The following is a 16586-nucleotide window of genomic DNA, read 5'->3' as shown; positions in this document are numbered from 1 at the left end:
ATACTATTTTTTCCATGACTTTCGAGATGGAGGTAAGAATAGAAACAGGGCGGTAGTTGCCTGGGTCCAATTTCCTGCCCTTTTTGTGCAGGGGGGTTACTCTCGCAATTTTGAAGTCTTTGGGTACGTGTCCCTGTTTTATGGAGAGGTTTATTATAGTGTGATGACTGGGGTGATGGCGGCCGGCTGCTGAGTCTCTTGAGGAATTTGGAGGGGATATTGTCATGGCTCCATTAGCTATGTTCAGCCTGGCTTTATGAATTGAAAATGGGGGACCCTGATGTAAACAAGACGAAAGTCTTTCTCTGGTCTGCATCCCCTTAACAATTGTGTGTATTGAGCCGTACTGTATTGTACCCATTCTGCAATCTGTTAATAAAGTTTTCAATCAATCAAAAGCCATGGTCTAGCATGGTACGGTATGAGTGGGTTTGTGTCATCTTCATTGTGTTTCTTGTAAACTCTCTAGGCAACCATATCAAAATTCACACCAACAACTGTGGTACACAAGCTAAACCATGATGACACAACAGTGCCAGCTGGCTCTTGGCCAGGTCTGGCCAGGTTGTGAAAGGTGGCCGTCTCAAGACAATGGAGATGCTCACTGTGTACCAGACAGGCCACAGCACGGCTAGTGGAGACGAGGCATAAGCCAGACCGTCTCTGCAGCACCATGATGATACTTTATTTAGAATGGCATTGACACACATTTTTTTTTTTGCCTTCGTCAAATATTGCTCCTGACAGGAAGAACCTCCTGTGATTTGGAAATTGCACAAGGCGATGAAATGTAGATTCATTATGCAGCCCTAATTAGTATACATTTCCAAAATGTCCACTCTCAGCAGACAGTAGCCTACTTCGGCGTCTAGGATTAGAATGTCCATCTAGAATACTGCATTTGAGCCAACAATAGACTGACTCCCTCGTCACATTGTACCTTAATATAGGTAAAGTAGGCTCTGTTGAGAACTCACCAAGAGGGGGGCATCTGATCAAACTGGAGCCAGTCAGTGACTGACCCAGACAGACTCAGTCCAACCGAATGGTGATTACATAAGAGAATGCAATGTATGTATTTCTACACATGTAGCTAATTCAACAGATTATATTATTAACATTAACATTATATACCTGATGATACGACTTGTTCTCTGGGAGGGAGGGGTGCCTGGGGTGGGGTGGGGAGAACTTAAGGTCCCTCCCGGCCACCCTCCCAGCAAAACGCTTGTAATAAACATGTCATCCTGGATGAAATGTCCCAATATATAACATTTTAGTTTCGCATGCGTCACAATTAGTTTAAATGGAGTACACGGACGGTGTCGACATGATGAGTCCTCGCCTCGGGTGCTGCTGCAACGCTGAGCGCTCCATCACTTCCAGAAAGCAGAAACAGCGACACCTTGTGGTAAAGCATTATTATTATTTCACCTCTGAAAGCAGAGGAAGGAAGCCCTGGCACATAGCTTTGGAAACAGCGACACCTTGTGGTAAAGGATTATTATTATTTCACCTCTGAAGTCACAACCACACAGAGCCAATCAGCAGAAGGAATACTCAGACCGCTCTGCGCTATCCACCAATCGACGCCCGCGTTACTTCAAAACAAAGATGGCGTCCGTTGCTTTGTGACTCGAAACAGACAGTCCCCGTGTACTTTTATTATTTCGTACAATTTGAAATACTACTGAATATTATTTCAGGTAAATATAGCAAGTTCAAATAATACCATCCACAGCGAATGGTTGTAGTTATTATGTACGTTAGCAGTCGCTTTTATTTGGTTGTTGTGCGCTCTCTCGAAACTAGCCGGCTTGCTTATCAACAATGAATGAAAAAGCGAGCTAACGTTGCCTTTTAGATAGATTAAAGTTTTGCCAGCTAACGTCAGCTAATAAAACAACATAACTGCTGAAAGGTTGCTGCAAAATGTGTGTGTGTGTGTGTGTGTGTGTGTGTGTGTGTGTGTGTGTGTGTGTGTGTGTGAAAATGGGGGACCATGATGTAAACAAGACGAAAGTCTTTCTCTGGTCTGCAACCCCTTAACAATTGTGTGTATTGAGCTGTACTGTACTGTACCCATTCTGCAATCTGTTAATAAAGTTTTCAATCAATCAATGTGTGTGTGTGTGTGTCAGTCTCTTGACTGTCAGTCTGCTTCACCTGTCGGTTCCTCAGGATGAAGGTGGTCAATTTGAAACAAGCCATCCTACAGGCATGGAAAGAACGCTGGAGTGACTACCAGTGGGCCATTAACATCAAGAAGAACTTCCCGAAGGGTGCGACATGGGACTACCTCAACCTTGCAGGTCAGAGTGCAGAGTAGACGCACTGTTTTTTATCCATCATGATGATGATGATGATTAGATTCAAATGTATTGTCATTATACAACAGCACAAGTACAGTACAACGAAAATAAGTTTGGCATCCAACCAGAGTGCAAATCTAACAGTAAAGTGCAATAGTAAAGTACAATGTTGTACAGGTGATTGAACTGGGTTGGGTATAACATATATAAATTAGGACTACTGAGTGTATTCAGCAAATATGCACGTATATTCATGATGATGATGATGATAACCAGAATCGTTAGTCAATCACCCCACTATGATTTAACCCCCTGATTGCTGTAAAAGCCTGATGTCTTGTGTCTTCCAGAGGCTCTCATGGAGCAGGCGTTAATCGGCCCCTCGCCCAATCCGCTCATTCTCTCTTACCTCAAGTATGCCATAAGTTCCCAGGTAAGACGATCATATCTTGTGATGAGAAGAGACATTGTGGTTTGTGGGACACGTGCCATCGCTCCAGAACAGCACCAAAGAGAATACCGGCTGCAGGAACTGATGCCTCTAACGCCATAATAAGAGAAAAGAGAGAGGGAGGGAGAAGCCCAAAGTGCTTCACAGCAGTAATGTAGACATAAAATATACAATAATAAACCATACAATGAATGGGGCTCTGGTGTTTGAGATGAGGTGAGCTCTTCCACCCAAATGAGGTGTATATTCTAGCTTTGCTAGAAGGTCTGAACCAGAAGAAGAAGAGCTCACACAAACATGTTATGGCCTCACAAGGTCAGATCTCTCCATTCATTCAAATCATAGGAAGCGACATGTGTGACCTCCTCTCTAGAAGTAAATCATAGTAAGCAACATGCGTGACCTCTAGAAGTAAATCATAGTAAGCAACATGCGTGACCTCCTCTCTAGAAGTAAATCATAGTAAGCAACATGCGTGACCTCCTCTCTAGAAGTAAATCATAGTAAGCAACATGCGTGACCTCCTCTAGAAGTAAATCATAGTAAGCAACATGCGTGACCTCCTCTAGAAGTAAATCATAGTAAGCAACATGCGTGACCTCCTCTAGAAGTAAATCATAGTAAGCAACATGCGTGACCTCCTCTCTAGAAGTAAATCATAGTAAGCAACATGCGTGACCTCTAGAAGTAAATCATAGTAAGCAACATGTGTGACCTCTCTAGAAGTAAATCATAACAACATGTGTGACCTCTTCTCTAGAAGTAAATCATAACAACATGTGGGAACTATTCTCTAGAAGTAAATCATAACAACATGTGTGACCTCTTCTCTAGAAGTAAATCATAACAACATGTGTGACCTCTTCTCTAGAAGTAAATCATAACAACATGTGTGACCTCTTCTCTAGAAGTAAATCATAACAACATGTGGGAACTATTCTCTAGAAGTAAATCATAACAACATGTGTGACCTCTTCTCTAGAAGTAAATCATAGTAAGCAACATGCGTGACCTCCTCTCTAGAAGTAAATCATAGTAAGCAACATGTGGGAACTCTTCTCTCTACCTAGATGGTGTCTTACTCCAGTGTGCTAACAGCCATCAGCAAGGTAAGGATATTCTTGAAAACAAATATAATATGTATGTAAGTGAATAGTGTCTGGTTGGCATAATGTTTAGTAAGTAATTCATAATAATCATTAGATTAGATTAAAAATGTATTGTCATCATCATGCATACGGTGCAACGAGAAGAAGTCTGGCATCCAACCAGAGTGCAAATGTAACAGTAAAGTGCAACAGTGATATACAATGTACAGGTGATTAAACTGGGTATAGAATATATATTGTATATTTTATACCCAGTTTAATCTTAATATATTGTATGTTTATTTTATATATTTATTTTATAAATATATATAATAATAATAATGAGTATTAAAAAAAAAAAAAAAAAAAAAAAAAAAAAAAGTAATATTTCTATTAATGTGTACTTTTCCCCCTTAGTTTGATGACTTCTCTCGTGAGCTGTGCGTCAAGTCTTTGCTGGAGATCATGGACATGTTCTGCCATCGTCTCAGGTGCATCATGTTGTATCTTTAATCCTTTCAACATCTTGGGTAATCTCTCACCATGCGTTTTTCCTAGTGGAATCGGAGAGCACAAACTTGTTTCTAACGTTTTCATCCTAGATACTACTGACGAACGCTATACAGGCTATCTGCAGGGCATTAAAAAGTCTTTCCACAGGGGGGGGTGTTATTAAAAGGGTCTTAAAAGGTCTTAACTTGAACTTGTTGAAACTCGCAGATGCCCTGCTATAGCTATATTAAAAAGTCTTAAAAATGTAACTTGTTGTCTGTAAAGGCAATTATAAGAGGAATCCTTTATTGCCCAGTACAACCACAGACTACTGAGCAACTTCCAGGTGTAAACGTGTGGTACTGTGTGAGTGTGAAGCAGGGCGTCGCTGATAAAAGAGCATCCATGCTCTACCCTGGTTAAATAAAGGCTATACAGATTTACTCAGAGTAGAGCTAGTTATAAAGTTATTAAAAAAAAAATTACTTACTGTAGAGCTACAGTAGTTATAAAGTTATAACTATTTCCTCTGAGTGGAGCTAGTTCTAAAAGATTTATTCAGAGTAGAGCTAGTTATAAAGGTTCCCTCAGGGTAGAGCTAGTTATAAAGGCTTCCTCAGGTAGAGCTAGTTATAAAGTTATAAAGGTTCCCTCAGGGTAGAGCTAGTTATAAAGGTTCCCTCAGGGTAGAGCTAGTTATAAAGGTTCCCTCAGGGTAGAGCTAGTTATAAAGGTTCCCTCAGGGTAGAGCTAGTTATAAAGGTTCCCTCAGGGTAGAGCTAGTTATAAAGGTTCCCTCAGGGTAGAGCTAGTTATAAAGGTTCCCTCAGGGTAGAGCTAGTTATAAAGGTTCCCTCAGGGTAGAGCTAGTTATAAAGGCTTCCTCGGGTAGAGCTAGTTATAAAGTTATATAGGTTCCCTCAGGGTAGAGCTAGTTATAAAGGCTTCCTCAGGTAGAGCTAGTTATAAAGTTATAAAGGTTCCCTCAGGGTAGAGCTAGTTATAAAGGCTTCCTCAGGTAGAGCTAGTTATAAAGTTATAAAGGTTCCCTCAGGGTAGAGCTAGTTATAAAGGTTCCCTCAGGGTAGAGCTAGTTATAAAGGCTTCCTCAGGTAGAGCTAGTTATAAAGTTATAAAGGTTCCCTCAGGGTAGAGCTAGTTATAAAGGCTTCCTCAGGTAGAGCTAGTTATAAAGTTATAAAGGTTCCCTCAGGGTAGAGCTAGTTATAAAGGTTCCCTCAGGGTAGAGCTAGTTATAAAGGCTTCCTCAGGTAGAGCTAGTTATAAAGTTATAAAGGTTCCCACAGAGTAGAGCTAGTTATAAAGGTTCCCTCAGGGTAGAGCTAGTTATACCTTCCCCCGCTAACTCTGCCCCCCCCCCCCCCCCCACCCCCCAGCTGCCACGGTAAGGCGGAGGAGTGCATAGGGCTGTGCCGGGCGCTGCTGGGGGTGACGGTGTGGCTGCTGCAGGGCTGCGCCTGGTACTGCGAGCGGCTGAGGGAGCTGGGCCCCTCGGCCAGCACAGAGGCCAGCCTGCGGGCCTGCGTGGAGCGGCTGCTCAGCCTCATGAACAGCACCAAGAACCGAGCGCTGGTCCACATCGCTCGCATGGAGGAACAAGGTGGGGGCCTGGTCGCTGCTACGGAAACAAAATCCATGTTAGATATTCCTTTGTCGATATTCGGACTTGATACACGGACTGCAACGCGTAACGAATTGTGTATATCAAGCCAGTTAGGGTACCTTATGTATACTGCACCTGTCTATAGTGTATACTTTACTTACTCATAGTATATATTTAGAGTCTAGTGTTTATTGTAACCATATTTATTGTAATGTATAACTGATAGGGCGTACAGACTCTCATCTGCACCTTTGATCACACTGCCTACTTGCTCAGATGCGTATATTCAGAATTAATTATATTGTTTACACTGCCCATTTTTACTTTTCTACTATGTACTATAATTTTATTACCTGTATTTATGTCTTTCTACTATTACCCTGCCCATACCTGTACCTCCCCTCCCCCCTCCCTCATGCTGCTATGATGCCTGAATTTCCCCAAGAGGATCAATAAAGGAATATCTTATCTTACCTTTATTGATCCCCTTTGGGGAAATTCAGGTGTCATAGCACCATGGGGGAGGGGAGGTACAGGTATGGGCAGGGTAATAGTAGGAAGACATAAATATAGGTTATATTTAGGGATGTCCGATATTATCGGCCTAGCGATATTATCGGCCTAGCGATATTATCGGCCGATATTGGCATTAAATTGTAATATCGGAAATGATCGGTATCGGTTTAAAATGTATTTCTTATTAAATAAATTTACATTTATGGAACCTTTATTTACCCAGGCAAGCAAGTAAGAACAAATTCTTATTTGATTTAATGTCAAAAGTATGCATAATGTTGTGTTAATTCCACAACAAGAGATATGTAATGTTAATTACCGGTACCTGAAATGATTCTGTTTTTTTGGGGGGGAAACCCCGCATATATCGGTATCGTTGATATCGGTATCGGAAATTAAGAGTTGGACAATATCGGTATATCGGATATCGGTAAAAAAGCCAATATCGAACATTCCTAGTTATATTATATATATAGCAGACAGTCGTCATATCAGTGTGTGTGTAATAAACGCCATGTAATTAGAATGTTTTTAATTCCACATGGTTCTCTTTGTCTAGTTTTCATTTCTTATTAGCCTTTTATTTATTTAACCAAGTTAGATATTTATTATCCCATTGGGATTATCGGGAATGAGAATATAATTATAATAATGAATTATCCCATTGAGATTATCGGGAATGAGAATATAATTATAATAATGGATTATCCCATTGAGATTATCGGGAATGAGAATATAATTATAATAATGAATTATCCCATTGAGATTATCGGGAATGAGAATATAATTATAATAATGAATTATCCCATTGAGATTCAAATCAAGAGACTTTTCCAAAAGAGATCTGGCCAAGAAGGGCAGCTACTACACACAGTTTCAGACACAACATGTAAAACCCATGACCTCCATGACCTTTAGGGCCCAGGGAACACATTGAAAACCCCAGTGTAGAACTTAAAAACACGCACGGGTGTCCTACGGCGGTCACATGTAAAGCGACAGCGGCTCAGGAGGTAGAGCAGTCGTCTGGTAATCCGGAGGTTCCCGGTTTGATTCCCGGGCAGCGTGTCGAAGTGTCCTTGAGCGAGACACTTAACCCCTAACTGCGCCCGATGAGCAGGTTCGGCACCTTGCAATGGTGGCACTCGAGCCTAAGGTTGCTGACCCCTGATGTAATGCGACTTGCACCTGTGTGACCGTGTATTTTGCTGTGAACTTTATTTTTAATAAATAAATAAAGTGAACAACACTTCTTCTGTCACAACAGGGTCCTGGAGCAACGTGGAGCAGGCGGTGCTCAAAGTGACAGACGGCTTCAGCAGCGTCACCAATCAGACGCTGAGAGCCAAACTGGAGGAGGGCGTGTCATTGGTGAAGGGGTGAGAATGACCAGAGTTCCCTCCTCCTCACAGTGCTAGCGATTTGTTAACCTGATAACATTTCTGATATAATATATATAATTATTATTATTATAATATATATATAATTAGGGCTGACCCCTATTAATCGATTAGTCGACTAATCGGTCGAAAGGAGCCGTAGTCGACTGGCCAACCTCTTAGTCGAATATAATAAAAAAAATTAAAAAAAATATTATTATTATTATTTTTTTATCATTCTTTCCAAAAGCAAAGAGGCCTAGAAGTGTGGCTAACGCTAATGGCGCGCATACCAGAGGCTAACTGCCTAGTCTAATGAACACACTAGACTAGACAAATATCAAGATGTATCCATCAGTGGACCAATTGCATGCTTTTGCAGAGGACAAGAAGCCTTCAGTCGACTCCTTCAGACATTAAGCACCCCCCACAGCCCAAATGGAATGATAAAAAATAAATAAAAAATTATACTTTTTTTTTATTTTATTTTTTTTGTCGACCAATAGTCGACTAACGGCAAATTTTGGCCATCCTAGTCCAATCCAATCCTAGTCGACCATCCAAATCCTTAGTCGGGGACAGCCCTAATAATTATATACCGTATACAGTATGATTGATTGATTATTCCGTGTCATGCACACAAAGTGCCCAACAATCGCAGGTTTATAAGACACCAAATACTGTTGCAGTGCTACATTATTACATTACACTAGGGCTGACCCCGATTAATCGAATAGTCGACTAATCGATCGCAAGGAGCCGTAGTCAACTGCCAACCTCTTAGTCGAATGCAAAAAAAAAATATATATTTTTTTATCATTCTTTCCAAAAGCAAAGAGGCCTAGAAGCGTGGCTAACGCTAATGGCACGCATACCAGAGAAGCTAACTGCCTAAGAAACGGGCACAGAGGCACTGAAAGAGGATTTCACCCATCTAATGAACACACTAGACAAATTTCAAGATGTATCCAATTGGACCAAATGCATGCTTTTGCAGAGGACAAGAAGCCTTCAGTCGACTCCTTCAGACATTAAGCACCCCCCACAGCCCAAATGGAATGATAAAAAAATAAAAATAATATATATAATTGATCATTTAGTCTACTATCGGCAAATTTCGGCCAATCAAAGTCGACTATACAAATCCTTAGTCGGGGACAGCCCTACATTACACATTACATTACATTTACATTACATTACATGCTTTAATTGCATATTAATAAAAAAAAAATATGTATGATACTGTATTGTACGTTATATCATATTACATTATATAATCATATTATAATTAATTTGTATATTATATTGAACTATATTTGCAGTACCGGTATATGCTATTATATTGTGGTACGATATTGTATATATCATGTACTATATATCTCACATCACATTATGAATGTGCTATATACACTATTATGTACTATATACTATTATATATACTATTATATACTGCAGGTATACTATACTGTAATGTGTACTATATGTGTGTACTGTAATGTGTACTATATGTATGTAATATGTATGTATGTAAATGAAAAAAACTAAAAGAAAAGCAATGTAAGTCTTCCGGGGTAGGGCCCGACAAGCCTAGTGCTTCTCCCTGGCCCTTTTCGGACAATGGGACAATGCTGCAATAGCAGCTGGTAAAACTTTGACGATTTATGGAATGACCGTTGTTATGTGTCCAAAGCCCGAAATAAAAAATAACTGAACTGAACAGAACATTTCATTATCTAAATACAGATTACAGCTCGGTCTTAAACAAAGTATTCTGCCTTCTCTCCCAAGCTTGACAAATAATAATCGATTACGCGACATTAGTAAGGTTAGCTAGCAAGCTAACATTGACCATTTGTTCAATTTAGTTATAAAGAGGCCCAGCTTAGTTACAAGGTGCTGTAAATGTCGTTCTAGAAAGCATCTCATTGGATGCTAAATTAGTACACGCTCCCATGTGCAGGATGACTCATCAACACATCTTGTCATCGTTGGGACAGATACTGGTGACAATCAGTGCAAGACATATGTGATAAAAGAACATAAACATCTATTTTCTATTTCATGGGGCCTTTAGGGAGTATTTTCCACCCCCTTTCAACATCAATGGCAGTGTGAATGGCATTTAGTAAGGTTGGCTGAGATCTGCTAAAACACACACCACACACCTATGAACACAACATGAGTTAAACACGGGGACAATCTCCGGTAATGAGGCTGGTGGCGTCCTTTAAGTTAGTTGTGGTGGTTAAGTAAGATGCACATAATTGAACAGCAGAAAGAACACTTTAAACACACACACACACACACGGCATCATTAATGTGTTATTGTATCACATCTGGAATTCTAGTTGTGGTGGGTCTGTCTGATATTGCGGTCGCGCCACCACAAATAAACCTACGAGCCGGGAAACGCTGAGACTAGCTAACCCTCCGCTATGCTAACCCTCCGCTATGCTAACCCTCCACTATGCTAACCCTCCGCAATGCTAACCCTCCGCTATGCTAACCCTCCGCTATGCTAACCCTCCGCTATGCTAACCCTCCGCTATGCTAACCCTCCGCAATGCTAACCCTCCGCTATGCTAACCCTCCGCTATGCTAACCCTCCGCTATGCTAACCCTCCGCTATGCTAACCCTCCGCTATGCTAACCCTCCGCTATGCTAACCCTCCGCTCCTGTGTGTCCCAGTATTCCCCAGATGCTGTCGCAGCAGAGCGACCCTCCGCTCCACGCCTCTTTCCCATCGGTCCACGCCTTCATCATGCTGGAAGGGACCATGAACCTGACGGGGGAGACACCGCCGCTGGTGGAACAGCTGATGATGATCAAGAGGATGCAGGTGAGCTTTACCCTGGCTCTTGTGAGTCGTCGATGGGGTCGAACTTTACCCTGGCTCTCGTGAGTCGTCGATGGGGTGAGCTTTACCCTGGCTCTCGTGAGTCGTCGATGGGGTGAGCTTTACCCTGGCTCTCGTGAGTCGTCGATGGGGTGAGCTTTACCCTGGCTCTCGTGAGTCGTCGATGGGGTGAGCTTTACCCTGGCTCTCGTGAGTCGTCGATGGGGTCGAACTTTACCCTGGCTCTCGTGAGTCATCGATGGGGCGAACTTTACCCTGGCTCTCGTGAGTCGTCGATGGGGCGAGCTTTACCCTGGCTCTCGTGAGTCGTCGATGGGGTGAGCTTTACCCTGGCTCTCGTGAGTCGTCGATGGGGTCGAACTTTACCCTGGCTCTCGTGAGTCGTCGATGGGGTCGAACTTTACCTCCTGGCTCTCGTGAGTCGTCGATGGGGCGAACTTTACCCTGGCTCTCGTGAGTCGTCGATGAGGTCGAACTTTACCCTGGCTCTCGTGAGTCGTCGATGGGGTCGAACTTTACCCTGGCTCTCGTGAGTCGTCGATGGGGCGAGCTTTACCCTGGCTCTCGTGAGTCGTCGATGGGGTCGAACTTTACCCTGGCTCTCGGCTGTATAGAGATGCATAATATTCGCTCCAAAAGCTGGGCGAGGACGGTGATTGGCTACCGCTCGCAAATGTGTCACGAGAAATGTAATGTTTTAGGATATAAGTCGGGGGATCCTTCAAAGAGGTATGAAAAAGTACAAAGAACATTTGATTTTACGATTTCCATGTCCTTAAAAAGTATGGAAAATCACACACGCACAAAACATTAAATTCACCACAACATCAAATCAAATAAAATGTATTTATAGGGCCCAACAACACACGTTAATGTCCCCATGGGCCGTACAGATCTTCTTTAAACAAGTCAAGAAGAAAACATAACTAAGTCAAGAACAGAACAAGAACACCATAAGGTGCAAACATTTTTAGATGGATGCAAATAAATGAAAGAATGCAAGCACTCCCAGACATACCCCACGCGAAGGTAAGGAAAAACTCACTAAAACCTAACAATAGGGGAAAAAAGCTCCACAGGCAGTGTGGAGGAGAGAAACCTTAGAAGGGCCATTTAAGGGGGGATCTCCCTTCTTAGATGTTGGTGATAGTAGTGTTGCAGACGGACAGTTGGTAAGCATGCACTCATGTGTGTAGTGGAACACAGATGAGTGCATGCAATAGCAACTGTACATTTTGAAAAATTAAAGATAGAGCTAATAGCGATAGCAACTGAACATTTTGAAAGATTAAAGATAGAGCTGATAGCAATCTATTTGAGGCACAGGGGCGGCGCAAAGAGGGTCACGTCCTCCCCGTCTTAGTCAAGGGACATTTAACACTCCGGTCGTTGCTCAGGGACAGCCGGAGACAGGGAGATAGGGGCGGCGCAGAGAGGGTCACGAACTCCCCGACATCATCGCGGGACATCCGGCACTCCGGTCACCACTACGAGACCTCCGGAGACAGGGGGGCACGCAGAGGGGGTCGCAACCTCCCGGCCTTCGTCACGGGACGTCCAACACTCCGGTCAACACTCCAGGACAGCAAGTCATAGGGAGACAGGGAGACGGGACAGGCGTTAGACGGCTCATGAGATTGTAGTAGGCGGACATAGCAATAGATACAAGTGGTAGGCATATATGTGAAAGGAGTAGATATATGAAGTAGGCGTATTATGTGAATAGAAATGGAAGTACTTAACCCAGCAATGAAACCGCATTGACTGTTAATCTGTTAACAGTCTGTTAATACTGTTAATCAGTTGACAGGACCACGGACAGACGGCGGTGAATAACTGATCCAAGGCCTCGGAGGTGCATGTAGAGCAGTCACTACAATCTTGGCCAAGACCCCGAGGCATCCATCACCTTAGTCAGCGCCAGGAGACGGGCACTCAGAGAGAAGGGGGGGGAGGGGGGGGGGGAAGAGTTAGAGAGTTCCCATGTTTGTGGTGCTGCAAAGGAGCAGACATGTAGTACCCTGTAGTGCCATGTAGTACCATGTAGTACCCCGTAGTGCCATGTAGTACCCTATAGTACCCTGTAGTGCCATGTAGTGCCATGTAGTACCATGTAGTACCCTGTAGTACCCTGTAGTGTCATGTAGTACCATCACAAATCGTTTGCTCCAGAGACACTGAGGCATGATATTATCCTATAATCAAAGCTGTACAGGAAAAAGAGTCATCATTCTAATATGCAAAAGATTAGAAAAGGTATGGTATTATAGAACATTGAAAGTTGGGTCAGTAGGACATAATGGCTTTTCACTGATCTTGCTAAATGTTTTGCATCATCATAGCGTGTTTCAACGACCCTTCTGCTTTTAATCAGCTTGTCCTCATAGCGTGTCCTTGTTTTGCCTGCCAAATCAATCAAAGGTGTAGCATTTTTTTTTAGCAGCTGTGTAACGTATAACTGTATTGTTATTTCTATTCTAAATTGTGTATACTTGTCACAATTGTACAGCCCTGGCCTATTTTATAATTCTATTCTATTCTATTGTGCTTCTATTTTTATTTAGTTTATATTCCATTTGATTTTATTACCTTTTTATTTTATTCTACCGAAATTGTCTGTCTGTTAATGTCGCACCAAAAGTGACTAAATCAAATTCCTTGTATGTGTAAACTACTTGGCAATAAAGACCTTTCTGATTCTGACAGTTATGGTACCCGTCCTCTTGTTTGATAAGGTCGGGTGGTCCTCCCTGGTAGAGAGATGTGACTTGCATCTGTTTCTGTATGAAGTCAAGCCATTATTGTTTATCTTCCGCCCTACATCACTTCATTACTGGACTGGAACTCTGGACCTTATCATACTTGCTCGCATAAGTGACTGACTTATGCTTAAAGGAACACGCCAACATTTTGGGAAATTAGCTTACCGTCTTCTCCAGAGAGAGACAAGAAGATAGATACCAGTTTCCTCTCTGTGCGTTCAGTAGAAAGCTATCTGGCTGCACGTTAGCCTAGCTTAGCACAATGAATGGAAGCGGACAGTGTCTGTTAGCCTAGGTTATCTCCCGAAGGCTAACAGACACTGTCCGCTTCCATTCATTGTGCTAAGCTAGGCTAACGTGCAGCCAGATAGCTTTCTACTGAACACAGAGAGGAAACTGGTATCTATCTTCTTGTCTCTCTCTGGAGAAGACGATAAGCTAATTTCCAAAAATGTTGGTGTGTTCCTTTAACACATTGGGTGCCACGCCCCTTCCGGGAAGTGCATAGGCCTTGCCACCCATTAACCCCATGTAAGCGCTCACCTTGTTTGTAGAGCTAAACCTATATTTTATATTATAGCTATGGATCTAATAACCCCGTCGATTGTCAGTGGGTTTCTTCCGGTCAACGTGCAAAAAACAGATACTTTTTTTTCATCTATACATTTCCGTTTTATACCGTGGTGAATATGAGTATAGTTGTAGAGTGATCCTGTGTAATCCCAGGGAACTCCGTCAAACAGCCCTTTAGTGAAATCCACTCATCACATTGCCATTTTTCGCCTGATTATCGAATCATCCTGAAATCAACGCTAGATTATCGGTATTATGTTTCCTCGTCCATGCACGAAAGGGGACGGGGGAAAACGGCCCTCTGTGCGTTTATCGCAGCCAACGGCACACACACACACACACACACACAGGCTGCAATCGCGGGAAAGAAATTATCGGATCAACGCAAGATTTATAATATATAGTCCTTACCTTGTATATAATGTACTGCAAAAAGAATAATCCAATTATCTGATCACCATTCCAAATACTGGTCGCGGTAGTCTGTCCCACGTTATCCAGCATTGCACATGAACGGGCGGGCGGATGAACTCGTCGAGGCAACCGTGGTGACCGCTTGTCTTGCCGGAGTGTTTAGAACCCGCCCGCACGGCACGCCCCAGCTCGGCCGAGAAAACAAACCACATCGTTTCAAATGGAGTGCAATAGCGGCCGCAAGGCGGTAGGCGGCGGTATTGACCGTCTGTGATCTCAGACACATTCAGTCCAGCACTCACAAGGTGCCTCGATGGATTATGAATGGCAATAGCGAATAAAAGGAAAAACGAGACAAAAACGTAGATCTACGTTTCCGGCACTCCGTGAACGCAAACAAAGTGTTAAGGTCCCCAGAGTCTGCACTGAATTAAGAAAATCTGCTTTTGGCTTCTGTGCCCCCGACACGTGGAATGTTTTGTAAAGCACTTTAAAACTCAATACTTTAGTATCCATTGGTCAGTTTAAAGCTGTAATAGCCAACCATTTCACCTCAGACTGTAGTTGTTTTAATTCATAATATTTTTTTTATTGAGTGACCTTTTTGTTTCTATATTGCTTTTTTGTATGGTGTATTCTGCGCTGCAGAAGCTGACCGCAGTGACCACACACACAGTGAAACTGAGAACAATGGCTTTAAAGTTCTTTGACTATCCAGTGATTTTGTAGTTACTGCAATTCTTTATTCCCCTTTTCTCTAAAAACAGCAAGATTGTTAAAAACGATATTGAGAAGTTCAATTTCACTTTGAAAATCATCATCATCATCATCATCATCATCATCATCATCATCATCATCATCATCATTTATTTATTCGTACATGGAATTACCACAGTCCAACAGTACATATTCATATAATTCACCAAATCCCATGGCCGAAAGGAACAGGAAGAAGAAAAATTCTTATATATACCTGCCCCTACACACACACAACACACCGATAAGACTTATTGCGTAAAACCAAACAGAATATACCCATTTTGCAAAAATGGAAACATCAATACAACCAAATTAAATCAACATAAATAAACCCATTTTGTGTATCTATCAGTCAAACTACATATTTAGGTTCATTCATTTACACACACACACACACACACACACACACACACACACACACACACACACACACACACACACACACACACACACACACACACACACACACATGTAGCTATACATTTATATAATGTATTATTCTGTATTATACTTCTATATACTATATCATTTCTATTTTATTATAATATAACTAAATCATACAATTTATACTACACCATATTGGTACAGTATTATACAATATTTTAATATATTATTATTCTATGTTACGCTGCTATATACTATATTACTATACTCATACTGGCCTACACTGCAACTCTATGCTACGTCATCCTGACACGCTAAACTGCAATATTATACTAAACTGTGCTATACTGTCTATGTATCTTTTTTTTGTACAACCTTTTGAAGTGAAATATATTAGTAGAACTCTTTTCATCATTCTGCAATAATTGTAGTTACTGCGGTTAGCTTCCGCAGGGCAGTATTGTACCTCTCAAGTTCAAGTTCTTTATTTGTCAAATACACAACAATACAGGGGGCATTGCAGGTAATGAAATGTTTGCGTTTCGAGTTCAGACTCAACAGTGCACAATTAATAAACTACAATGAATACAAGAATGGTAACAATAAGTAGTAGTAGTAGTAGTAAGATCAAATAAAATATAAAATGAGGTAGGATCAAATAAAATATGAAATGAGGTAAGATAAAATAAAATATAAAATGAGGTAAGAAAAAATAAAATACGATCTTTCGAGTTTAAACAAAGATATGAAGAATGATTTGCATATCGTCCTCCGCAGCGCATTCCCACCCCTCTCTTCGTCCTGGAGATCTGGAAGGCCTGCTTCACTGGCCTCATAGAGTCACCAGAGGGCACCGAGGAGCTCAAATGGACCGCCTTCACGTTCCTCAAGGTTGGTCTCTGTTGCCTTCTAAAATAGGTAGCAACATTTCTATTATTACATATCGATGGCTGAAGCGCAAAACCTCTTATCTG

At 41.9% G+C, this 16586-nt stretch overlaps 1 protein-coding gene across 1 annotated transcript in view; it reads left to right on the top strand.

Annotated features, from left to right (window-relative positions):
- Nucleotides 1–1614: 1614 nt before the first annotated feature.
- Nucleotides 1615–16586, top strand: part of med24 (mediator complex subunit 24) — a 53935-nt gene continuing 38963 nt past the window's right edge. Inside the window, exons 1-9 of the mRNA XM_084322458.1 lie at nt 1615–1706; nt 2182–2312; nt 2663–2745; nt 3834–3872; nt 4269–4342; nt 5741–5964; nt 7751–7862; nt 10552–10702; nt 16390–16503. Of these exons, the coding sequence (XP_084178584.1) occupies nt 2183–2312; nt 2663–2745; nt 3834–3872; nt 4269–4342; nt 5741–5964; nt 7751–7862; nt 10552–10702; nt 16390–16503 (927 nt within the window). The 5' untranslated portion in view covers nt 1615–1706; nt 2182. The remainder of the gene's footprint in view (nt 1707–2181; nt 2313–2662; nt 2746–3833; nt 3873–4268; nt 4343–5740; nt 5965–7750; nt 7863–10551; nt 10703–16389; nt 16504–16586) is intronic.

The sequence above is a fragment of the Notolepis coatsorum genome, assembly GCF_963971535.1.
Source record: "Notolepis coatsorum genome assembly, chromosome: 10".
NCBI classification, from domain to species: domain Eukaryota; kingdom Metazoa; phylum Chordata; class Actinopteri; order Aulopiformes; family Paralepididae; genus Notolepis; species Notolepis coatsorum.
The sequence above is the reverse complement of the archived record's forward strand: the minus strand, read 5'-3'. Positions and strand labels throughout refer to the sequence as shown.